Here is a 27,559-nt window from a genome sequence, read left to right on the forward strand (position 1 = left end):
TTCTTAGTGATGCATTTTACAGGGTACCCTCCAAAGCTGACACAGACATGTATGAAGTCCTGAAAATTGAAATTTTGCAAATAGAAGCCTAAGAAGGTTTCAGACCTGTAGAGACACGCATTTCTGAGTAACTTGGAACAGAAAGATAATTCAAGCAAATCCAAGTGTTTAGTCTTATTCTAAATTTCTTGTGCCAGTAAGCTCACAGGGTTATCCTAGGTATTGCTAATCTTTTTTTTTAAAAGGATAGTAAAAAAGTAATTGAAGAGGAGTAGGTAACTGGGTTATGGCATTAAATACCACCCAGTTTTTGGTTCTGCTCTAGAAAGGTTTTGCTTTGATGTTATAGCACAGAAAAATTAAGCATTTTATTTCCAGAACCTGTGTGGCAAACATACAAATTAGTTCCTACTGTCTTCAACAGAAGCATGGAAATGGATCTCAATTCTACTAGATTATTTTATCCCTCAGTCACAAGATATTAAAGACCAGCTAGAAAAGCACAGTCAGCAATCTGAGAAAGGACACATCAGATCTGAGGTGGGGAGTAGGGAAGTGTGGGAATCCTTAATTATTTTCTTCAGCTCAAATTAAAAAGCACTGATTTATGACACAGATAAACAGTATCTCTGTATTTCTGCATCTATGTGCACACATACAGAATTGTTCTTAAAGAAATACAAAAGTATTTCTTTAATAACAATTCTGTATGTGTGCAAAAATACAAATACAAAAGTATTTCTTTAATAACAATTTAATAACAATGTTCTGCCATCTAGCTTTTAACTACACAGGTGAGAGTGTGTATAACATGCTTATGTATATATGTGTGTGAATATAAATTAGTACATATACATTTGTAAATACATTTATATACATCTAATATATATGTAAAAATTCCATTTTTTCTGTAGTAAATGTGTCCGTTTTCTGTTATAGAAAATTATTTCATGTATTCTTGCCACTAAATGGCAAATCTCAATAAATTATGATTACCAAGTAGAATTACCTTCTCAACCCATGCTAAGACTCAGCAATTTTAAACCAAGTCTCCTAGCATCTGTCAGCAATACAATCCTACATACAGCATCACCAGCATCCTTAGTAGTTAGAGAAAGTTTTAATTTTAACAACTGAAAAGCTTTGTGAAAGTACCATGATATTAAATTGTCAAAGAGCATATACAGTAATATTTTGACCTCTCACAACTATTGTGAAAACTGAAGTACAGAACAGAAAACTTTAGTACCATGTGACTTTAGTATCATGTAACTTGTATTTCATGAGTAAGCACGTCAGTAAGCCCTACCCTAGTACTTGTCACTGGTGAGGCCACACCTCCAATCCTGTGCTCAATTTTGGGACCCTCACTACGAGGAAGAAAGACCCTGAGAGGCTGGACTGTGTCCAGAGAAGGGCAATGAAGATGGAGAAAAACCTGCAGCACAAGTCATACAAGGAGCAACTGAAAGGTGGGGTGGTTTAGCCTGAAGAAAAGGAGGCTCAGGGGAGACCTTATTGTTCTTCTTGTAGTGAGGTGGGGTTGGCCTCTTCTCCCACACAGCAAGTGACAGAACAAGAGGAAATGGCCTCAGTTTGGGCTAGGGAAGGATTGGATTGGTTATTAGGAAAAGCTAGGACAGTCTGCCCAGGGACATGGTTGAGTCACTATCCCTGGAGGTATTCAAAAGATGTGTAGATATGGCACTCAAGGACGTGGTTTAGTGGTAGACTTGGCAGTGCTGGGTTAACAGTTGGACTCAAAGGTCTTTTCCAAATCTAAATAATTCTGTGATTCCTGGCACAACCCCATCACAAAGTGGCAAACCAGCTTTTGTCAGTCCCTACTGATGTCATGGTTTAGGAATTGTATTCTCCAGTTTAGCCTTCCCTCTGAAACCACTCCAAGCCATGCACCATCATTCGCTCCCCCTTCCCCTGCATCAGGCTGGAGAGGAGAATTGGAGTCACAAAAGGTAAAGATCACAGGCTGAGACAAGAACAATTTACTAGAAACAGCAGTGGGGCAAGAAAACAAACAGTAAGAGCCACAATATTAATAACAAAAGTGTACAAAATGGTCACACAAAAATGGTCTCTGTGGAGCCCACAATCCAACCACAGCATGCCCCCCCATGCTCCCCCTGGCGCAGGACCAGTGCCACATTTACTCCAGGAGAAGGAACCTCTTCTCCTTGGAAGAGACTCCCTTCCCCTGAGCCTGGCAATGATGGAAGGTGGCCTAGAACAATCTCCAGGTCCTAGCCATGTCCTTCCTGGCTGCTGCAGAAATTAACCCTGTCCTGGCTGGGAACAGGACAACTATTATTTCCCTCTATTGTGGGAAATAGTGCAGGCTTTGGTGAAGGAGATGTGATTGTATGGTGAGCCAAGAAATATACATAGAGGAGAGAAAAATTAATCAGATTTAATAATGCATTTAAATACTTACAAGTGGGGAGGGGTATAAAGAAAATGTCAAGAAATGAAACTTAAGGACTTCCTTGGCAAACATCTGCTTTAGTGGATTAGACTGGGAGTACAGCAGGGACACAAACTCTCAGCTCTTGAAAACCAAATTCCCAAGAAACTAGACACTTAAACTATGGGGGGGAATCTTCATATCCTGATTTTCTTTCAAGACTGCAGTATCTGGCTAAACTACTGGTCTCCCAGCAATTTAAACTATCTTCAGCCTATGAGTAAGGTATATTGAGCAACTGGCACTGAATGAGCACAAGTATCTGAGGTAGAAACAGAGGAGGATGCTTGCAAAGCAACAGTCCTGCTATCGAAGCAGGCCTTTCACAGCCCTGCTCTTAAACCTTTGTAAACACAAGAGCAGGGGATTACATAAATGTAAGCATAGAAATGTGAAGACGGAAAGTCATGGATGACCAAAAAATGGGAAAAAAGGTCCAGTTTGCTCAATGTAACACTGCCCACTTTTCACCTGTTTTCCAGAATTTAGTCTCCAGTGTCTCTACCTACATCCAAGGGCACTTGAAACCATCCTATTTGTGATGTGAAATGGAAGTTCTTCAACCACAGACCAGTTACAGGTGCCCTCCTGCTTCTCCCATCACAGTCAAAACAGCCAAATCCACACTGAACCAAATAATGCCAAGCAATTGCTTCCACATTTCTCTTTCAGACAATGGATATCTCCTTTTTTGCTTTGGATATTCCAGACATGGAATACACTGTTTAAAGAGACAACATGCCAAATATTCATCATGTGGCTGGGTTTCGACTACTGCAGGCTTGGATTCCTATCAGTGACCAGGAGTGAAAGAAAAGGTTCCTGATCACTGCAGATCCACATTCCATGTGCTTGCAGCAGTTAAGGAAACAGGATGAACCTGATGTCCACCTCACTGAGCAAAGAGTCAGTACATATAATCAATCAAGACTCATAACTTTCAATTACAGAACACTATTGATAATAAATACTGATCCTATTCTGTCTAAAGTCTAAAGAAACAATTAATTTACATTCAGTGAATGAGCACAGCATGGAAAAAGGAAAAAAAAAAATCCCAAAGCTAAATTCAAGCCATCTGGCAATATTTTTTAGACCAGCTAGACAAATTTCATTTACTTTTCCCAGGATCTCTCTATTCTCTCTGGTCTTGCTTCACTTACATGCAATGAATCTTAATTTCTGTTCTATGTAAAGAACTTCTTACTAAGTTCATCAGGAGACAAACTTAGCTAGTATTTCTTTGTTATATCCTTCAGAGTGAATGCTTAATTTTCAATTAAAGACTCTACATTTAGAGAGAGTTATGTCACAAATTTCTATACATTTGGAATCACATCTTAAAAATCAAAGAGCCATTAGATTTCCAATGTTTATAGTCTTAGGAAATACATGATAAATTTGTAGTATTGCAGTCCTGCTTTACTGCTGGCTGCTGCTTTGAGTACAAAGCTGCGTATCAAATAGGTAGTATTGAAGGCCAGGAAGCAGTTTTTCTATGTCATTTAGAAATATCTCACTGTAACAAAAAGAAAATATTATCACTGAATCGCTCTCTGACACCCCTGAGTCTCCTCACATCACTCTTCTGAACTTGATGGCAATGACAGAAACTGCTAGTTGCTCATTAACATGTCACTCATTGAGCAGAACAGACATGAAGGAAGGACCCACCACAGGATAAGAGTAGCACAAGGACAAGCAAGATAAGCTCCTTGACCACTTGAGCATTTGCTTTGGAAAAGCTTTCCACTGGAAACAGTGGGGCAAGGAATCTGTCAGTCTTAAGGTGGATTTTAATGTATTTACTACAGGAATTGATAGATGATCTAGCCTTTTTGATAATGCAGGTATTGCCTAGAGGCTTCATCATTTTGTTTCAGAGACAAACAAGTTCTTTCTTTCACAGTAATTAACTACCTTTAAGTGGATACATCCTTTATGTCATTGTTACTCATTTACAGCAAAGCAACTATTAGAGAATTTTAGTTGAGCCTGAAGCTATGAGTGCCATCACATCTATTTTCTGCCTTGACTAAATTATACAGGATAGAGAAAGCATCATCCTGCCAAGAAGCCTGCAGCTTGAGAGGCTGTTGTGCATTTATACATGTGTGAATAAATAAAAAAAGATGTTACATTCCTGAGATTTTGTTCCATGTTTGCAGATATTCTATTTTCTTTTCTTATCTTTCTGAAAATCAAAAGAAACAAGAAACCCCAACAACATGAAAACCTCCTGAATTGTAACATTCCTGAATAAAGAATTCAATTAAATTTGCCATTGCTCTGTGGAGGATTACTTATGTCATATAATAAATACAGGAGGCTTCAGACAGAAAAATTGTTTGAAGTTACACTGTAAACGAAACTCTTTAAAATGACAAATATTACCTTCAGTGTAATCAGATGTTCAATGTAATGAGGGTAGTTAGCTAAATCATTTGTCGTTAGATTCACTGATTATAATTGCTTCCTTAGCATAACAGACTTGCATTTACCTCCCAAAATGATATCCAAGAAAGCAGCAACATAGGGACAAAAACCCAACAAAAAAACCCAAGAAAACTCAAACAAAATCCACTTCCCACCCCCCCCCCCCCCCTTTACTGCTTGCTTTAATTTTTCTTCTATTATGGCTGTACAACAGAGTACAGAAGTAGCTGCCAATAAGCCTGGACACAGCTGACTTCAAAGAATAGTTCCAAATCACACAGAATGGTAGGCAGGAAGGAAGGAACATTTTTTCCAGACTTTCTTTCTCTATTGATGCACAGGCGAGTTAATTACTATCCAGTGGTAATTAACACCCACACCAGTGGTGGGGATGTGCAGCAGCCCTCAGCTGTCTTTCCCACAGCATGATCCTATCTTTGGAGTAAATAACTGGGTCATCACATAATCAGGGGTGTCACAAAGAAAGTGCCATGCTGAGGATAAGAGAAAATTAATGGAAAAGCAGAACTCTCCTGACCTCACCTTCATCTATTATTTTTCTCATTTTGTCTGTACATTCCCAATCCTAGCCACCATAACACCAGAAAACAAATTTTGAAGGGGTTTAGATATCTAAATACGAGCATACATTTCTGAAGAAGCATTAAAATTGTTCATCTATCTAAAAACCATTAATTTCTCTAATTTCTTATTAGCTAAAAATGATCTGCATAGACAGTTTTGGAATCCAAGCACGTCTATTGATGTGCAGTTTTCAGCACCTATAGACCACTGTCAGCAATGAAAGCAAAGCACACTGCAGAGGCACAGAAGCTGGAAGGAGGCTTGGTACAGCCACAGCCCTGCACCCTGCTGAATGACCTGTGCCCTGAACATCCTCTCTGCCTTTGTGATACATCCCCTCCGTGCAGACGTATCCAGGAAAAAACCTCCAATGGCACAGTTGTGCGTGGACTTTTCTGATTAAGCAGCTAACCAGAAGCACCTGTAGAAAACTGCATTTTAATAGAATGTCATAGGAGGGACACCTTTTACCCAGAATGAGAATTCACACTACAAAAAAACCTAAACAAACTATTACCACCAGCAAAAAAAAAAGATTAATCTGATAAAACGTCAAATACAGAGATAGGAAGACTGAAAGATCAAGTTCTTTTTTTTCCTACTGCACACTCAAATTCCCATTCTGGGCCAGCAAATCCAAACCTATAGTAACTTGGACAAACATTACAGAAGTTTTCATTCTGACACTGAAAGTCCATTTTCAAAAATGGCTCATTTTTTGCAGGAAGCAAACCCCAAACCCCATTTCTCTAAGGATAAAAACTGTTCTCATATCCAATTAAATGTTTTACTTGGAAGTCATTGTTCAGTCCAAAGACTGTCTGAGCTATGGCCATGCAGCTAACCTGTCTGTCAGGGTCTGCCCCAACTTCCAACAGGCTTGCATCACAACCAATCTGACCATCACAGCACAGACCATAAGATTTATTTCTATTCAATGCAGTAAGGGCTAGCATACTGAACCCTGCTGCAGGAAATAGACCTCTATCAGTTATGAAGACCATATTCAAAGGACAGAATGTATTTTAAACAAATAATGCTTAAATTGTAATTTTGAAGCATTACTACTTTAAGTTTACCCTCATGTTTTTACAATTACATGGCTCAAGACTTGCAAGACAATATTTAAATCAACCAAGCAGTCTGAGTAAATATAGTGCATTTGTGAGATTTTGTTATTCCTACTGGCATTTGTAATAGTTATGGATTTGAATACCATTGTGTCCTGCACTGTTGAAGCAAAATAAAGCCTGGTATCTGTAACAGCAAAAGGATTGATTCAGGACGAAAAAAGCCTGTTTGAAAGTCAAGGAGTACCAAAGGAGGGAGATGGGGACAAGCAGAAGGAGGAAGGAGAACACAGAAAGGTCTCACTTAACACTGACCTCCATAGTGATCAGATACACAGGTACTTTTTAGTCTGCTGCTAAATCAGAAGACAATTGCTGAGCTATCAAACCCATAGTAATAAAGATCTTGAAAATCTCTGCTGACCTAATTACTTTCACTTGGATGTACTGAATGTTCGTGATTAGCAAAAAATTTGATCAGGTTCAAGTTACATTGCTGGCAACTACTAGCACCAGCCCAGTTCTCAAACAGAATTTGAACATAATTTTATTTTCCTTACCAGTGTCACAGAAACAGAATTGGTGAACTATAAATATTAGTGCAATTTGAAAAAAAAAAAAATCCAGCATGATCAAGAATAATTGTGGGTTAGATGCCAAAAATTTTTCAACAGATTGAAATCTCATAAACTAGATATTGGTTGTTTTGTTGATTTTCTCTAAATAACATTTTTATTTCAATGAAGCACTTCCCACATACTGCAGGCATAGAGGATGTTGCCTCAGGAATTGTATAAGAACTTGACTTGAGCTCATCTTGGAACAAAAGTTCCCTTATTTTACTAATACGATTCAAATAGCTAGGGTTAATTCCATTCCAAAAGATGGAGGAACATTTCCTCCATTCCACATAAGCACGAAATTCTATAACCAATTTTCAACTGTCTTTCATGCATTCTCATAAAAATGATGATCTTATCAATGACTATTTCACAGCTGAGGTAGTATTTGAAAAAGCCCCAAAGCAAGAACCATGAAAGACAGAGGGTTTTTAATGATGTTCAAATCAGTGTCAAGGAGGACAATTTTGCACCTGGATTTATTGCATCAGTTCTGATACTGTAGAAAAGCTGGTCAGAGTTCCAGAGTTATGAATGACCTCTGCAATAAAAGCAAAGGTTCAGCTTCTTGACTTAATGGCTATCCATCCTTCCTGAAATCCACTCAAAATTCCCTAATATATCTTTTGATTCATTCAAATAAATAACCTGTATATTAATCCTTTTAAAGCACATATCAGTATGAAATCCATTACCCAAAAATATTCTATGTACTAAAACTTTAGGAAGACTTTACTACAAGAAATTAAGAGGTAGCTGAGCAAAGATGCTACTCATTTTTTAATTTACTCTCCTGCTTGGATACATACCAAGCTAGGTCAACATCTCTGTTTGCAGCTGGGACCACACACAACCAAGGGGTCTTTTTTATTTCACTATATTATTGGAACATTATTAACTCAATGCATCAGGAACAAGAGAAGTAGACATTGCTTCCTGAGTTCTCATCAAGGGATGCCTGGGCTGCAGAGTCACTGCCAAACATTGCTTTCTTTCCCACTAGTCCCACACTTTTTCTTCTCCCACACTTTTTCCATTGCCATTGCTCCCACTTGCTTTTGGCTGCTGTAGTGATGGAGAGATCATAAAATGGTCATCAGATGGTCATCAAACAAGCAAGCAGCACATTCCTTTTCTATGGAGAAAGAACAGCTTCAGGGGTCTGTCTTAGATGACTTATTTTATTACTGATTAAGAGGTGCTGCATGGAGGATTTCTTCCACGTGAAGTATTATTGCACTTGAGTATATTTCTAGGGAATATTTAATTTCCTTTTTTTGTTTTTCTTTAGAGCAATTATCCAAATGTTAATATCTTTTGCTGCTGTAGTTACTTCATTAGATTCTCTTGGCCAAACACCTACACAGGCTAGCAAATAGCAGAACAAGAATGAAGCATCTGCTTTTCTGTTTTTCCTCTTCACATTTTGTCAGTTATTTCCTGAAGCTGTTTGTGCTGCACTTAAGAAATGGGTAGAGTTCACCAGAAAGCAAACAAATCAATTACTGAATGTTCTAGTCAGACATTAGAGAACTGAAAAAAAATAAATTCTTTTCCTGTTCTTCTGCCTGGGCAGAGATACCCATGGTAATTTTTGTTAATGATAAGTTTTTCATGATAACTTCTTATGAAACTAGGCCTTGAAGCTTAGCAACTCATCAGAGCTGTGAGTCACAACACTGTAAAGAGGAATGTACCTCATTACAGCCACAGCATGAATGAAGGACATAACTCATGAGGTAAGCAAGGTCAAGGAACATTAGAGCATAGAGTCAGGAAGAATTTATTTCAAGGATTTTCATGGGAGGTTAAATTGGTCCTATTCATAGAAAAAAACCAACACAAAACGTCTTGCCTTGTCTAACTGATAGACTCCCTTTCCAAAACTAGCTGATTTCATCTAGGCCAAATACTGGCATGACCAAAGTTCTCTGTAAAACTGATTTATAACAGAAACCTATTTTTTCCCCAATTGGAAGTGTGAATACAAGAAGATGGAAAACAGACTAAAGGAATACATTTATCATTGACATACAAATGCAGACAGAGATGTCACACAGAAAAATCAAATATACCATACCTACTGAATGAAATTGGCTTTAAAATCACTTTTGCTATAGCAGTACTTAGATTAAAACAGAATCTAGAAATCCCACTGCTTTAATAACAAATAAGATAAATGACATTGCAAGGTCCATGAAGAAGAGCCTCCAGAGAGAACCAACAGGTAAAGGAATTGCAAAGAGATCCTCATTTATCTTCTTCACCATTCTCCATTGTCCTTGAGATTTTTTTAACTCCTGTTCTCTGCTGCCTCTATAAACTGCCTAATTGTCCTGGTGAAATGACATTTCCATCCAATTCAAGAATTTTAGAAGTGAATAGATGTGGTTTTACCACAGTCCTTTGCACTCTTCAACTCACGTGGCAAGTAAGAACACTCAAACAGGTGTTTTGCACAGACACAGCGAGACACAAGAGTCATCTATGTACCCATTTTCCTTACTTTACTTCATAACTAACAGATTTTGTGAAATAGAAATTCTGTCTTAATGAAACTCCTTAATGAAATATGTACCAAAACACACAGCTGCATAATTTCTACATACACTGGCAAGTATGCACTCTGTAATCCATAGCCATTGCTGATGCAGGCATCCAAATATGTCTGTATTCCCATTAGTATGGTGTGGTGTGGGGAGAAAGAGCAGGAAAAGAACATTATTTTTCAAGTCCTATTCTGTAGAAATTAGGTAAATACAGTCTATAAAATCAGATCATAATGTGTAGCAATTCTGATACTCCACTTGTGATCAAGTAGACATTTCCTTCTCTACATGCGTTATTACAACAACCTGGAGGCAATTACAGCTAAAACTTTTAGGATTAAAAAAATTTTTGTAAAAGTAACTAAACAGTACAGAAATCAAAAAAGTCAGAATCATGAATCTTGGATCTTACTCAATTGTGAACCCAAAGCCAATCACCATACAACAGATTTCAGTTTAAAGCTGTGTCACAGAAACTGAGTTGAAAAACAGAACTCTGTAAGCTAATTGCAGGAATGCTGGTTTATTACCCACCGTAGCTTCTGGTTATACTGCTTGACTTTTTCTAGTGAGGCAGCATTAATCTGAGCTTGAAATTCTTCCACTGAGACACTGTCCCTGTAATAGTATCCTTCCATGCTCTCCAATGCTGCGAAAAGAGAAAGGAGAGTGGAAAAGAGAGAAATCAGTATTAAATATTTAATAATTGCCTTCTTTGTAGTTTTGTTCACACAAAAGTGAATTACTTTTTAACCCTGAGGCTGTGACCCTACTTTGAATCACTGAGCTGTTTCCATATGTCATCAAATTCATACAGATCTCTCTTAAAAATTCCATTTACAAGAAAAATTATATTTCTTGCCCTGTGGAAAATATAAGAGAGAGCACTAATTTGAGTTCCTTTACTTTAATTAAAGTACTCCTGCCTTTTGAATGCAAATGTGAGGTTTAATTGTGATACATCCTGGAAGAAAACAGTAGAATGAGCTGGGGTAGTGGAAATAAAGGATCAATGTAACTCCCTAACAGAGGGAGACCTAATAACTTCTCATGAAGCCTGATTTTGGGAGATGTGGAGCACCTCAGAGGCCTGGGACTCATTACCTAAGGGTTCCTCCAGTTATAGTCACTGATAATGTGAAAAATTTCTTCTAGATCAAGTAAAACAAATTTTTCTGGATCTCTGAAAATTACCTAGAAGTTCCTTTTCAAGGTAAGTAAAGTCAAATACTTGTCTGTGTCCACCAAACCAAGGATGAATATTGCTACAATAACTCAGGAACTAAACAGAAACTTCAATGAAAGGATTCTCATGAAAATTAGGATTGAAAATATTAAGATCTTCATATTAAGAGGTCAACCACATTAAAACATAGACTTCAAATCTTGGTGAAATATCTTTTTTTTTTTTTTTTTTTTTTTTTTTTTTTTTTTTTTTTTGTGGAGAAGCATTAGAGGCTTCACAATTGGGAACAGTGCCACTTCAGAAATCTAAACACATTCTAAGAACTCATCACCCCATCAGAAAATGCAAGCCATAAGCAGAGTTTTCATGGAAACATGCTGCTGCCTTACAGCTTCAGCTGCACACAGAATATTAATTCTGCTTGTATTGCTTAATATGACCAGTTAATAAATAATTCATTCATTGTGAAAGAACATGCAAATTGCACTCCACTTCTGTGCTTTCACAGTTTGTAATTCTACTTCTGTGCAAAAAATATTAAGTTTCAACAGTCAGACTTGATTCTTCTTTGGTTCTAAGTCACACCAGAAAACTCAAACAAAAATATCCACTGAACTCAATTTATAACAGCATGTTAACACGAACAGAATTGATAATCCTTACTGCTTATTTCACTGGCATGAAGTTGGTTTTATTCAATTAGATTATCCAACCGGGAAACTCAGTCATCTGTGAGGCCTGGCAGGAGCACAGAGCTCTCAGAATTCTGCCTCTGTGGGGCCACGCTCACAGGTGCAGCAGCGACTCCCATGCTCTCTGCTTTGTCCCTGCCCTCTCTGCAGGATTCAACATTTTTCTACCCAGTACATCAGCAAGTTCTTTTGTAAGGAAGCTTTCCTTACAAAAACGCTTTCTATGGCAGTCTTCAATCCAGGATAGGATATTATGGTGTGAAGGCACAGAATTGGGAAAGCAACCTGGAAGAATGGGTGGAATCAGTGGCTAATGGGACCTGGTCTGCCCAGGGGCCCACTACTGTGCAGCCTGAGCAGGGCATACCAGGTATCTCTGTTGTTCAGTGCCTTTATCACCGACATGGAGGAGGTAAGACAGGTTTGCAGCTGATGCCAAACTGGGATAAGCAGTGGATTGCACCCAAGTGCAGGGCCACATAAAGAGCCAGGCTCTTCACAATGGAACAAGCCGACAATCCACACAAATTGAAACAAGAGACATTTCAACTCAATAGAAAGAAAAACCTTTTCACCACTAGGGCAGTAAAGTAGAGTAACAGGCTGCCCAAGAGGTTTTACAGTTTCTGTCCCTGAGTGCTTGCAAGACACCCAAGCCACCTGGTTTCATGCTGCAGCTGTTGCTCTTACGAGTGGGAGGTTGGAACAGAGGTCTCCTGAGGTCCCTCCCCATCTGAATTATTCTAACACTCTATGAAGAACTAAAAAAAAATCTAAAACTATATATAATTACAACACTATGTAACAATTTTAAATAAACAGAATTTTCATTTTATATAGCGTCTTTAAATTTATCGTTGGGATCTTAAGTCTAATGAAGGAAAGGAGAGATCTAAATGCCAATAGCAATATCTCAACCACCCCAGTCCTGCAAGCCAGGATCCTTTTGAATGTGTACGCATTTGGGTATACGGTTGAACAAAACTGTTTTTTACAAATGGAGAGACAGATAATACAGCCTGGGTAAACAACAAAAATATGATAGTGCAAATAATGTTAAATGTTGACTTGTAATTTTAGGCATGGAGCTATGACACTCCGAATAGAGAAACACAGAGATAAACAGTCTGATGTGCACTGACCTGTGCCTCTGACAAAGTATCCCAAAAACATGATTTTCTAAATGTTCCATTTGAAAATAACGTCAACCTTTGTGTTTTAGGCAGGAAACAACTTATTTATGTTTAGATTGGAGGAGCAAAAATTCACTTCACAAAGAAACTTAAATAAGATTTCTACATTAGTAGCTAATAAATTTCAGTTACAGGTGGGAATCTACTGAGTTAGTTTGATGGCAGGTCAACCAAACCTCATAGGAAAAAAGTGAAAAGTAGAATCCCAATCCACTCATTAATGAGGTAAAAAACCTGCAAAATAATGATTTTTACACTAGGATTTAAAGACTTATCCAGGACTTCTTATTCTTGGAGTCTGTTGGACTATTTTAGAGGATGCACATTGAAAGTTAAAGACATTTGATATGATAAAGAAAGAAGAAACTTTCCATTCTACTGAAAAATATTAAGCAGTTGTAAACACTTGAATGGGTCCTTATCCTTTATCTGACTACAGATATGCTCATCCTAAGAATCAAAATTTTTTTGACTATTGGAAACAGAAGTGGAAAAAATTTTGCTTAATAAATCCCATAGCACACTAAATCCCCTCCCCAATCTAAAAAAACCAGCATTTCCAGGAATTCAGCTGAACCAAGGTATTTTCTGTTCTCTCTAGTGCTTTTTTTGTCTGCTCTGCTGAAACTTGCCTCCTGCTCAGTGTTCTCATTTCTCCCTATGACTGAAATCAATCTATTCAAAAGAAAACCACTGAAGTCTTCATTAGCTTGTTTAAAAATCTAACTCCAGAGATCTTACTTGTAAAAAGTTGTGTGTTCTAACTTTATTATAAGTTCATCTATGTATTTATGTTTCTGTGCACTATTTTCTTTTACATCCCCCTTGTCTATCAGAGACCAAGCTCCCCGCTAAAACTTCATTTGTATGCCTGACTTCTGCCTGTGCCACAGAGACCCTGGAAGCCTTTCACAAGGTGTGGAGTATTTTCAGCTCCCTGTGAAATCAAAGGCGGCTCAGGGCAATCAGCAGCTCACATTCACCATCTCAGTGGAGCAAACTTCACACTCCTCATGGCTGTAATGACACTGCAGCTAATGCAGGCTGCCTGCAATTTATGAACAGTCTGAGCATCAGCGCCACCATTCCTCACTTTGTAACGTTTGCAGAGCAATAGCTACACAAGCCTGAAAATACTATTTAACTCTTCTTAACATTTTCAGGAGACAGAATTCTCAGGGGATAACAATTTAGTCCTCAAATATGAAGTAATGGGAAAAGATTACGATAGCATTTGAAAAGCAAAACACTTTTAAGGGCAAGTTTCATGGCCTGACTATTGTCCATTAATGGCTAAAAAGAACAAAACAATGTTGATAAATGAAGATTCACTCTTTGTGGCTGGAATCATGTAACTGGCATAAACTTAAAAAATAGAGACATGGTTATAAATTTCTACTGCAGACATCCGAATTTCTTCAATTTACATTTTAATTCCAAGTCCTCAAAAAATGCCCACATTAAACAACATCTAAATATAAGCACTGTACCCTTATGACTATGGAGGATTCAAATCAGAGTAAATAAGTGGGAGTTTAAAGAGAGTTAGCTATTATGTGAAAAAAGCAGGGCAGGGTGAATTTAACCTCAAGTTACCTTGTGAAAAAAGCACTGGGTGGATTTTAAATCCTCCTCCATTCTTCAGCCTTTGTGGAAGCTGTTCAAAGTGGTAACCATCAAGGTAGAAGTAAACCTTCAGTGTTTGCCGGCTTCCTTCTGCTTGGTATGTGATTGGTACATCTAAAAATACAGTCAGTGTTACAATTCGATTGTAAGCAATGACACATTCTTTTCCAGAAACTGCTGCACACAAAATCCATGCAGTTAGATTAAAAAATCACTGCAGACACAACATTCAGTATTTTTCATTATACATTGTTTCCATAGATGAGTCTCCAAGTTGAAAACAGTAACAACAAACATAGTGACTTGTATTAGTATTATTATTACTACGCAGTTTTTTTTACTGTGAGCATAAATCACATTGTACCTAAATGGTGAAGATTACAAAGGAACATTTTCACCACTTATGATATTAAGAAAATACTTTTCTCTCATAGATTATGGAGAATCATAAGCGGAAAAAAATAAAACTCTGCCAGTTCTTGGGCTACTGTAAACATAGAGTGACTGTGGTGGCAGCATTTAAACCAAAAGAAAATACAGAATTCATTACAATCCTTGAACACATGGTGTTCCTGTTTATTAGCACAGACACCTCAGTTGAATGACCCTGCAATATGAACAGTTCATGACATAGGTACAGCATTAACTCCACATTAGGAGGCCCCCCTGGAACTGCATTTCCATGTTGTTATTGGATTTAGCAGGGCTTCTTTCGAAAACACTCTGAGCAGGGGTCATACTTGAATCAAACCGAAATAACTATGGTCTTACACAGGCTAAATCCTACCTGACTATCAGCCCTGAGCTACTGAATTCTCCCAAGCAGAGGCAGCTTTGTGGAGAAGCTTTCTGTCTTCTGGTTTTGGTTACTGCAGAAGTTCTCTCCGGTGTGGTCTTAATCCAGCAAAGGAATTGTTTCAGAAGGGCTTGATGTGAAGCAGACGTGCTTTCCTCCCTTCTCAGGGGACTTATGAGACAGGAAAAAAATGAGGCCTTTTTGCTCACTGAACAAAGTTCACTGCAGGACAATATCTACTGGCTGAACATATATTAATAAAGGAATGGCTGAAAATGAGCAAAGTGTACAAACAGGAGACTGCAAAGACAGTCCTTTCCTGCTGAGTTGGGCAAGTTTTGTGAGGAAGGGTTCAGGACCCTGATCATCTGCAGCAGCAGGTCTCAGAGAAAGCTTCTTGCCCAATTTAAAGTGGTCCTAATAGTGCCTGTCCTATCCTCTGAAGGAACTCTTCAAAGAGTCATTTATTTTTCACACAACAAAATGAAATGTGGTTTATGCTTCTTCGTCTCATATCAGCTGCGTTTCCCTACCAAGACCTTCAAGCTATTTTTACACACTTCTTCAACAACAGCTGGGTCTTCCAGGGACTTTCCTGATTCAGTCACATACTCCCAATGTTCATACTCCCAAAATTCAGCTAAGCAAACAATTTTGCCCCCAGGGTTACTGACATTGCCAGATAATGATTCTGCAGTGTCACCCATGACAGCAGTATTTCAGCACATTTAGGAGTACCAGGAGAGCTATACACATACTTATTCTCCATAATTCCAAGTTGTATAAGATTCCCTGTGGGAGGTGATGTTCTAGGAACAAAAAATGTTACAAAACCAGAAAAACCCAGATATTAATTACTCACTTGCAACTAGTGGTTCTGGCTCTGATTGTCTGAAGTAGAACGTAACTTTTTCCAAGTCAAACAATGCAACCAATGTATCTTCTAGCATAGCTTGTTCATCAGCCTAAAAAGGGCAAAATAAAAATTGGAAAGGTCATCTCAGCCAGATGTTTTCCCTACCAGAAATAACATAAGAGAGCAGAACATAAAATTAACTAGAGTGTTGCACAACATTACCCGCTGCAGCATATAACTATTTAACTCCTAGATGAGGTAAATACCTTTGTTTCCACTGGCATTTTCCCTTTTATTACTAGTTCAGGATTATTAAAATAAATTTTATCACACCATTTTACCACACCAATTAATAGGTAATTTATAGCTACCATTATTTCTTATGTCTTTCAATTGAGTCATTCTGTCCTTATTCTGTAAGACACCAGATTTTGAATACCATAGACCTTGTCTTGCCACCACATCTATCTTGTAAAGCAATAGAAGGGAAATGTGAAAACTATAGTTTTTTAGCAATTTTCTTCTAAAATTTCCATAACTTTAGGATTTCACTTACAAACAACATATAAGAGTTTATTGTATCCACTCTAAACACCAATAATTGAATCAGGGGCTCAGAGAATTTACAGCTCAGGATGACTTGCACTTCACCTGCAAAACTCTAGGCACAAATCAAGTACACAGACGTGCCAATATTCTGATTTGCACCTATAGTTCACTCTGTGTACCCCTTAGCTAAAGAGATAGTTAAAGAGATCCAGGATTTCTCAAGACAATTAACTGAACCTTTAAAAAGGAAAATAGTAATCTACAATTACGTTTATCTTGAGTTAATTATGCAGACCAGTTATAGCTTAAATCAATAATCACTTAAAGTAATTCTATTCCTTATACAACCCTCCCCTGGCTCTTTAGATTAGCAAGAGCCAAAAGGAAATCAGAATTGCCCGTTTTTCCCCCTCTAAGAACTGAAACAGTAGGATGACCAAGAATAATAAAAAGCTGTCCATAAATTGACAATAAATTACAGTTTACAGAATGATAGAACAGAAGAAAAAAACCCCATTATTTTCCCTGATCTATATAGTGAAACAGCTTTCCCCCTGGCATTTATGAAAAAGCAAATCTGCTAGAAATATCTGTCTTCTGGTTCAATTTATGAAGTCTATGGACAGAGTGATTTTGTCAGCAGAATAGTCTGAATACCACAGAGCAGCGTGGGAAACTCTTGCACAACTGCTCATTCTTTGCTGAGGTCTGGCCATAATGAGTGTAATTTCCTTCAAATACCCTTGTTTAAAATAACACAGATCATTTGTAAGACAAATAGTGCTGAGAAGGTATTGAAAAAGCTGCCTTTAAATACAATTCCCTTGGTTAAAAACTGTTAGGCAGAAAAGACTGAACTTAATTTTCAATTGGACAGTGCGCATTGCAGATATCTGATTATATGAAAATAGTTGAGTAGCAGATATTTTCACTACAAAGGAAATCACTGCAATCTGCAGTGAAAAAAAATCATTATTCAGAGCTGTAAAGACAACAATTGCTTTGTGGTAACATAACAACAAAGCACAAGGAAAACATTAGACAGACACCAATGGAATTTACTCTTGAGCTATAAGTATTGCACCACCTGTTGCTACTACACATTGTCAGAAAGCATCCAGGACTCAAGACATGACTCCAAGTGCCTTCTCTTTATCCACATGCTCCTCATGTGGACAAAGAGTTCCCCTATTTCTCTGAGGCCCTGATTATATCCGCACACACCCATGCAAACCCACGTGCCACAGCTGCCTGTGAGGTAGTTGGTCACACTGGCTCACCAACAATAGCATAGACTGAGACTCTATGACTGTGATTTAGAAATACCTTTATTTGTATTGTTTTTTTCCTGCTTCTAAGGTTTCTCATGTCAGCAATTTGCTGCCAAGACAGACAAGGACATCTTTGATATTAAGAACATCATCTGTTATTTACACAGTGTTTAATTTTTAAGGACCAACTGCAGAAGTAGACAAGACTGTCATGGAAAAGGCCATGCAGACCGTTTCACAGTTCCTCTAGTTAGCAGGAACCAGTCTAGTGTGAGAAGCATCTTAAATAGCTAAAGAAGCACTTTGGATAACTGAGGATTAAGGGACTACAAAGCCATGTCCCATTTTTAATTGTTTCTTAAGCCACGGCTCTTTGCCAAGCCTTGTGAAGAAACAGTCGATTTCCAATTACTCTGACAGGCTACAAGGATTTTCCATATGACAGGAGCAAAACAGACCAGCACGTTGACTCCTTCAACTACTATACACCTATAGTTTTTTATGGAAAAGGGTGATAAAATTACCTAAAGCAGGTATTTTATTTATCTTGTATTGTTGCTAATTGCAAAATGAAGTTCTGCTAATCACCTAATACTACATTCAATCCCAGGGAACAGCTACAACAGCAGTGGGGAACCAAGGGTAAACTCGCTATCTGCTAACTCAAAGCAAAGAGAATACTGTCTTTGTGGAAAACTTAGTTCCCATATCATAGCCAAGCTGTAATTATGTGTATCAAATCCCAAATCTGTAAGTATTGGAATGGTAACTTTTCCAAATAGCCGCTAAGTACCAAGATTAGCAAAAAGGACACAGAAAATCAGATTTACATCTGAGACTATTTAACCATGTCCCTGGTTCCGGGAATGAAAAGAGGCTCTGACCAAGCATGAGACATGAAGAGTCTTACCAGGTTTGGAGAGAGCAGGGACTGGAAATGAAGGAGAAGACCTGCACTGGCAATCTGTTCCAACCACCTTCTGCTGGCCTCCAGGGTCTCCATCTCATACTCCTTGTTGTTGTCAAACATGTGATTTAAGGCCACCATCAGCTGCTCCGAAAAGGCGCAGACTGTGGCCACCAGGCTCTGGCAGAAGACCATGTCTCGCCTCAGCTGTATCTCACTATCTGCAAGGTGTAAAAGCCAAAAGCAAAATTAAACAGGAGATAAGTTAACATTAAAGAAGCTAGGCTGGAATTCCTTATCTAAAAAACATGAATTTTTTATGTCACACAATTTGCAAGTTTACAGCCTCATGTTATCTCTAGTTAATAGTACTCCGTGACCCAATTTGCCATTTTCCTCATTAAAATATTATAATACTAAAATTGCATATGAGTGCATTTAAAATCTGGAATTTAAAGTATTTCTTTATAAACAATGTACATTTCTCTCCTAGATTTTGATGAACATGCCATAAATTCTATGTACTTTTAATGTCACAGGACAACGGAGGCAAGTCAGATCTGTTTGCTGCAATGTGGGAGCAAGCTGGGCCCACAAACATTTACTTACCACCAGAAAGCAACAACATTCAGAAGCTCTTAACATGACTGCATCATCTGGCCTATTCCACAGCTACCAGCTGGGGAGGGCAGATGAGGGCTGTCTGCTGGAAAGCACAGCATTGTTACCAGAACACAATCTATCCAAATAAAATTTATATGAATGTGAATCTATAAAATAAGTACAGAGCAGCACCACACATCCAAAAAACAGCAGAGATTTATGGTGCCAAGAAAGTCCAGAAAAGGTCTGTAGGTAGATAGCTATGAAACATTAGCAGGTGATTTAAATTAGGGACTAGCTAACCCATCAATTTATTCTGAAGGGCATAGGTATTAGATTAGTAAAAGGTCAAAAGAATTAGAAAGGGAAACATATTCCCAATAAAGAGCAAAACTGTGATGATAAATATTCAGTGCTTCTTTCTCGTCCTCTTTTCTGAAGGTCTTCAAGTAATTTTATCATTATAAGCTGTTAGGCAAACATCAATCACAATGGTACAGGTAGACTTAATCTTTCTCAGAGCAAGAAAAGCAGATCAGGTGATACAGAGGTCTTTCTGAAGCCTAAAACATTTGTCTTTGCTACTAGATCGCTCTGCCTCTAAGAGGCTTAGGTCCTTTTCCAACTTTTCTATGGAGCTGGCAAGAATTCTGATGACTGGATAAGTCAGCAGAAATTATTCGGTAGTCACAAAGTTACTACCAAATTTAAAAAATGTGCTTTTTGGACTCCAAATATTTCTCAAAGTAACCTCATTCTGTCTGTTTTCCTCTGAGATCATCTTCGGTTTTTTTTCTCAGCTACTGATAACAGTGAACACTCTTTTGCTATCATTTCTATTCTACTTGACAGTTTCTCAGAACCTTGGGAGTATTTTCCATAAATGGCCAAATCACTACTGTTTATGCACTATGACTCAATGGTTTTTGTTGTTGTTGGGGTTTTTTTCTTGTTGGGTTTTTTTGTTTTGGTTTGGTTTTTTTTATGGTTGGGTGGGGTTTTTGGGGTTTTTTGATTGTTCAAATCAACCTGTCTCTCTCAAGTTGTGCAAATCCAGAACAGAGATTTTCATCTTTAAAAACTACACAAATCTCCAGCTTCAAAAATCCCACTGGCTTCTCCACAGTCAAAAAACTTCCCAATGTTCCAACAGTGCTCAGGATTTGAGCCCAACACACATTGTTTCCTCACTTTGCTGAGTTTTATCTCTTTCTTTCTAACAGCAGCTGGCTTCCTCTCTATTTCCTGCTCCTGAAGCAGCCCTCCTGTGTCTCAAACACATTTCTGAATCTCATTTAATACTACTTGAACGTCAGATACTGAATACAAGAGCACTTTGGGGTCCTTTTACAAAAATATTTTTATACAAAATAAACCAGAGAGTCTACCAAGTTATAAAACAACATAAATAGGGAAAACTACTTTTAAAAAATCAAGTCTAGGACATTTCCTCAACTCACTTCCTATTTTACTAAAAACTTTTCTAATATTTTGAAGAAATCTGACAACAAAGAAAGATTATAATCCCCTTTATAAAATTGCTTTTGTGTGTCATAATAATAATTAAATCACACATTCATGCAGTGCTGTAAGATGGCCAAAATAATGAGCTTTTCCAGTTGAATTGGACTGCCTACTCGAACATTTAGGCACCTACAAACTGTAGGGAAACTTGTGCCATAGATATTATTTTTTAAATACCGATTCAGTGACACTAATTTTGCAGACACACATCCCTATTTTGTGTATTTTAAGCTGTACGCTGTATGGCATGATAGTAGAATTAATACAGAGAATAATCAGAGTCCTTCCAGAAAGAAGGAATTTAAATATTCTCTAAAAATAGATAAAAGGAAAGGCACAGGTTAAAATAGCAATACAAATCTGGAAACAGATGGGAATGAAAAGAAAAACAGCAAATAAGGAAACGCCCAAAGAAGAAAGACAGCTGAGACACTGTGCTAAAGCTGAGTGTTTAGTTCTTGCTTTATCTGCCAAGATCTAGAGTAAGTGACCAGATAAGGTATTTTGCATTGAAAGAAAAAAAAAAAAAGAAAAAAAGAATGTGCAGTGTTTGTTAAAAAAATCTGAAGCTGTATTCTTCAGAAATCCTTACTCTAAGCAGTGGGCTGAAGTTGCTGATTATCAGATTTTATCATATCTGGGATTTCCCCCCTTAATGTAAACAGAGTATTTCTGTTCAAAAGCAAAAATTATCTCAAAACCATCCACATTCACTTCCCTCCCTCCCAAACAAGCAAAATTACCTGTATATTCCAGAAGTGCCAAGAGTATTCGTGCCTTCACCTCTTAAAGAAAAAGAAGAAATTATTGTCAGGTAATGGTTAAAAGTGTTTTCATCCACATAATATTGCATTTTCAGTTTCTCATTTCATACCAGCTAAACTCCAGCTTCTTTCTAGGCAATGCTGATTCATACCTACAAAACAGTAATGAGTCTCAACTTCACTTGATTGTACATATGGCTTGATAATAACTGATAACAATCAAAAGCACTGAGAAAGACACACAAAAAGGCAGCTGCTATCTCAGAGCATGGCCAGACCAAGTCCATACATGATGAATTCCAGCCCCAAAACTTTGAAAAACAAGATTAGTTTTCACTGATTCTCACATTATCCTAATTCTTTCTTCTCCTTCTCTTGCACTCTTTTGTTCACACCCAAAAATCTCAAATTATCCCTATTTTAATGTGTACTAAAGCCTTTAGGAAAAATACATCAGCATTTTCACTTTGCTTCCAGCCTTCAAAGGCTGCAGACAGCTGAAGGAAGGGCACCTTATGTACCAGATCGCAAATTTAAATATGTTAACCAGTGCTGCAAGATACAGGAAGGTTAAAATGTGCCATAACCTTATAGAGTGCCAAACTTGCAGCACATCACTTGTCCTACAGGCACTACCTGGAGGAGCACAACACTACTTCACATGCTTTCACATCCTTCCAAACCTTCTTTCACACACCCAAGTTTCTCTACAGTCCTACTCAAAGCCCTGCTCAGTGCACAAGCAGGGCTGAAATTGGCTATATGTACAAAAATATAATTTGATAATGTATTTCCCCCTACACTGTGACTGCCACAGTTTCTCAAATACCAACTCCCAGACATTAAAAATTACTAGTTATTCCTGAAAATTCCTGGTTCTAGGTCATTGTCTTCTGTCTTTTGAAAAAGAAAACACAACCCCTTACAGAGATTTATAACCGGGCATCTTGGAGTCCAACCATAACTTAGTAACTGAAAAGAGAGTGTGGGGAAATACAACTTTTATCTGAATAACTTAGATACATCCAGGCTATTACTTGCAGCTTGTTTTACACAAGATTTGCTGGATCTCTGTATTCAGAAGAATTTGAGGTATCTATAAATAATGATTTCCTGCTTATGGGAAAATCACAGGACACTGCAACTCTCTTTTATCACTGCTATAAGTCTTCTGTGCTTCAAAATATTCCCACAGGCAAAAAAGTATTTTTAGATTATTTGTCTACTTACCTGGGGTTAAAAGTGAACCTTGGATGTCAATCATTTGCTTTTCAACAAATACCAAATGCTATGAAAGCTCTCACTCCTTCTTGCTACATGGTGTATGGAAAGGAATAACTCCCTAGCAGTTTCTCTTACATTCTGATTTGTAATGCAAGATACCTTCAGTTTCTTTTATTTTTAAATATTCTTTTGTACTTTATTAAAAAATAAAACCCATGTTATCCTGCTATTCTGATCTTTGCCAGGGAAGGCTAGATTTTAGTTTTATTTTGTTTTTCACACCTGAAAATGTTTCAAAAAGACAGATATTGCACTGCATGGTTTATTATTTAAATTGAAATACACTTTTTATACCTTCATAAACCGAAAGGCTCTGTCATACCTCACTCCTAATTTAAAATATATGAGAACTTTCTCAATTGCATCATATTTCCTGTTTAAACTTAAAATTACAGTGCTAGAAAAACAACTGCACTTCCTCATGTAGTTACATGACTAGCTGGCTAGAAATCTGACTTGTTCCAGAACATCTCTTCCTTTGATCAAAAATCTTTCCGATTTTTTCTGCAGGAAAAAGCAACTACAGAAATGTTTCCTTGTCTTTATTTTGCTTACACCCTTCTGTTGTTGAGTCCCTTTCTTTCCATCCACCTTGTTTGTTTTCCTGGTTCCTACTCCAGTCTTTTCCTCCTGTGCTTTCTGATTCTTGTGTTACATATCTCACACAGATTCACAATCAAGTACCTACATTATTCTTCCTCTGTTTGGTGGCTGTCCAATCCCTGCGCTGACTGCTGCCCTCCCCACCAAAATCAAGTACTTCACCATCAAAGTTCTGCCAGTGCCAACAGCTTATCTTTAGCTTGAATGGTTTAACAATTTATTAGGCCCAGTCAATCCAAGAAACAACTTAATTCTTTTCTTTAGTTACTTAGCTCCAGATAAATCCTCCTAGAACCTGCATATTACTTCAGAGACTCTTCAATGCTAGCAACTAGATTAGCTCTCTAGGCTGGACTTTCAGTGTAACCATTGAAGTTTTTTCTTTCTGTAATGATATGATAAGTCGAATGAAATGAGACAAAGCAAGGTACAGCTAAATTTTAATTTTACTGTCAAGGAAGGCTTGGTTGGTTTGATTCTGTTTTGTTTTCTTTTTTTTTTTTTTTCAATCTGTGCAAACCTTCATGGATTTTTTAGTAGTTCTCTGAATTTAAACACTAATAAACAGAAAACTGACAGACCAGAGCAATCATCCTCAAGGCATTCTGAGTTTTCCCATTTCATCATATTTATTAAACAAAGTAAATATAAGGAATCTTAGTATCTACGACTTAAAACATTTCATCTTTGGGAGGCTCCCATGTCTCCTGCTTTAATGCACTAATCAATCGAATCTAACAACAGAACAGTGAATAAAAAACTAAAATATCCTGTGATACTTTTATAAAAAGAAAAATGAGTCAGTTTTCAACAAGGAGATGAATTTATTGGATTCATCCTTACTTCAGCACTGAACAATAATGGTTAAGTATGTTTATAACAACTGGAAGTTTTAATTACATTTTTTTGCCCACAGTGAGTGAAGCTGTATCTGTGGTCTCCTTTGTCTACTTCCTCTTAGAAGAGAAAAATGTATCTGCTTTCCTCAATTACTGACATATTGTCTTTTACTCAAAAACAAACAGGAAGATTCTTCTAAAATCCAAAGACATTGTTCAACTTGTTCTCATAAGACCAGCTAAACTGTCATATCAGGTGGCACCCTTTGGGTTTTTTCCTAAATCAAGTGAATAAGAGAGGAAATGGGGAGACGAGTCTCTGTGCCATGTCTTAGGTTTCCAGCCATACATAGCTCAGGGCAGTACTGGTGGCTCTCCTAGGTACCCAGACCAGCTGTGAACACAGTGTATGATGGCAAGACAGGAAGGAAGAAATCAAGAAATGAAGATACAAAGGGAAAATGGAGCTGTTAAAAACATTGTGAACCCTGGTTCTTGTTCACCTGATTTCAGGTAAATCCAGTTGCTGGTTACTTCTCAGTACTGAGCTGAGTACAGTAAAAATAATTTTTATAGTAGAAAGAGACAGTAAATCATTTGGATTAGATGAACTCTCCCACAAGATTTTGAATAATCTCAGCTCAATATTGAGAATATATGACCACTGCTCAAATGGGTTAGGTCTACTAATTCTATTCATGGGCAAACAAGTTTTGTGAAAATGATCTGGTGAGCTTAGCTTCTGAAAGGGGCCAAGGAAGGATTGTTCACAACACATTTCCCTTCCTCCTCAACTTTGAAAGAAACCCTGATAAATACTTGAAAATACTTCCGTTTAAGCTGAAGAAGGATCTGTAGAAAAAAAAAGGGATTCAAAACTATTTAAACTATTTATTAATTTTTCACTCAGTGACAGCCACCATTAAACTAAAAGGAGTATTCTTAGTATTAGAGAGTCAACCCACTGTGATTGACTTCAAAAAAAGAGACATTTATGTGGTTGTTTTTATAATTTTCTAATGCAGGATCTGAAAATATGATGTATCTCCAATCAGAAATTCCAAGTCAGAGAGGGAAGAGTTTGTTTGATTTGGCTGGTTGGTTTTTGAAAGTTTATAATAATAAAACTTATCACAAAGTTCTATCCCATTGGTCTGATATTTAACAGTTTCTCTAAGGGACACTGTAGAAACCAGCCCACAAACAGAAGAAGCTAAACACACACACACACACACAAATAATTTGAAGCTAGTCCTAAATTTTTGTTCCCACGCAGAATCCTAGCACAGGCATTTTTATAAAAAATAATGTTAATTCTTTATTTCTGTTTCTTTATCAAGCAGCACAGGAAATAAAGCAGGAATTAAAGGCAAGAGATTCTGGAGGGAAAAGGCAGTTACTTTCTTATGAAGACATCAGAAAAAACCTAAACCTCAGCTCACACTGTCACTTGGTGATGAAGAGAAGCAGAGTACTTGGTAACTTCTATACACTGGTGGAAGGGAGGCAGAGGAAGAGTCCATCCACCAGTTGGGATGGATTGAATGAAAACCAAGGCTTCACAGCAGAAGGAGAGATAATGGCTCCAGAAAAGCACAGAGAAGAGCAAGGTACAGGAGAAAAGCTGCAGAGATTTTATCTCTCCAGTTAAGACAGTGGGGAAAAAAAAGTTTAATTTCAACAAAAGCCTCATTCTGGTGTATCAGTCCCATGATGTTCTGTGATAAATCAGACAAGCCTACTAGACTGAAAAACCTAGCACACTGAAAGACTTAGCACATCCAACATATGGTTCCTCTGTTTCCATTTGTCAGAAGAGTATTTTCTCTTCAGAAGACTATTTTCTCTTCATTATCTAAAGCCAACAGGCTAAGTACAAGATAGCTGAGATAAACTCCACTAACCTTGTTATTGAGAGTACAACCTGTCTACAACTACACTGCGTTCCACAAATCTTGCCTAGAAGCAGCAGGAAGCAGTTGCACCTCTCCTCTCCCCTTCCCTTCCCCTCTTTATCATAAATGAAGTGATAATTTAGGATCAGGTTGCACTTACTAACCTTCAACAAATTTCCTGATATTCTGGGCCAGGCCCCGGACGCTGCTGGGGAGGTTCCAAGGGTCTTGCTTGATGTGGAGTCGCAGCCTCTTCGGACAGCTTAGCTTCGGTTCCATTTCTTGCTGAAACTCTAAGCAGGGACAAAAATAGTATTTTTCTGCTGAAGCCTCCTGAGAAAGTCACAGTAAGACATTTATTTTTTTCCCAAATGTTTTCACTGCTCAAGGAGTTGGCGAGTTATTTAACTCTAGTTAAAGCTAGACAGATCTAACAGTCATCTGAGCTCCCTGTTCAAGTCTAAGGAGAGAGTGAGCATCCCCAAACATGATTCTTTCTGAAGCAGGTACATAACACAAAAGGTGCATGGTAAGTGGAACCCTGGAACTTTCAGAGGCAAAATTGTTTTAATCAGAAAATTAAATTGGAACCAAAATGACTTAGTAAAAAAACCAAAACAAAAAAAAAAAAAACAACCAAACAAACCAACAAAAAACCCACCCAAAAAAAGAAAGAAAAAAATAAAAAAGTTATATGCTCTTTCATGCAAATTCATTTAGCAGTTAGTAATTCAGGCCTTGTAAAACCTCATAATTGGGGTAAAAACCCTCTGACCACCTAAAACCAGTATTCTTTGCTAAAAGACGTGTGGAATCAATACACTTTACTAGTGACATTAATAAAACATTCAGGTTCCCATTGAACTTCTTTTTTTTTAAACTCAGTCTACTGAAAGAAGTCCTTTCTCTTTTTCATCACTTATGACCACCACCTGATGCTTATTCACACCTTTAGACTTAAGCAACCATACAAGTGGTAGTGGAGTGCCTGAATTTACATACAGGATATTTCTTTTTAAGCAATCAGTAATATTTACATAAGTATATATTTGGCATAAATATTGCTGTGACTATAAATCACAAACTATTTATAAAACAACTTCAAACATAATACAACTACAAAAATTATAAAAATATGGTATTAGTAATAAAACAGATCAGGAATGGCTTCAGTAGTTCTGACAAAAAACCACCTGCAATATATATAAAAACACTGCTTCTTGCTTCAA

The 27,559-nt window shown here is 37.5% G+C and overlaps 1 protein-coding gene across 1 annotated transcript in view; it reads right to left on the reverse strand.

Moving 5' to 3' along the window:
- Positions 1-27,559, reverse strand: part of PREX2 (phosphatidylinositol-3,4,5-trisphosphate dependent Rac exchange factor 2) — a 166,250-nt gene that overhangs the window by 30,249 nt on the left and 108,442 nt on the right. The window contains exons 31-36 of the mRNA XM_054285170.1: positions 26,495-26,623; positions 21,689-21,730; positions 18,822-19,039; positions 16,098-16,200; positions 14,410-14,553; positions 10,277-10,391 (exon numbers count right to left, since the gene is read on the reverse strand). Of these exons, the coding sequence (XP_054141145.1) occupies positions 10,277-10,391; positions 14,410-14,553; positions 16,098-16,200; positions 18,822-19,039; positions 21,689-21,730; positions 26,495-26,623 (751 nt within the window). The remainder of the gene's footprint in view (positions 1-10,276; positions 10,392-14,409; positions 14,554-16,097; positions 16,201-18,821; positions 19,040-21,688; positions 21,731-26,494; positions 26,624-27,559) is intronic.

Source organism: Melozone crissalis, unplaced genomic scaffold (assembly GCF_028551555.1).
Source record: "Melozone crissalis strain CALT ecotype California unplaced genomic scaffold, PUWL_Pcris_2 ptg000042l_1, whole genome shotgun sequence".
NCBI classification, from domain to species: Eukaryota; Metazoa; Chordata; class Aves; order Passeriformes; family Passerellidae; genus Melozone; species Melozone crissalis.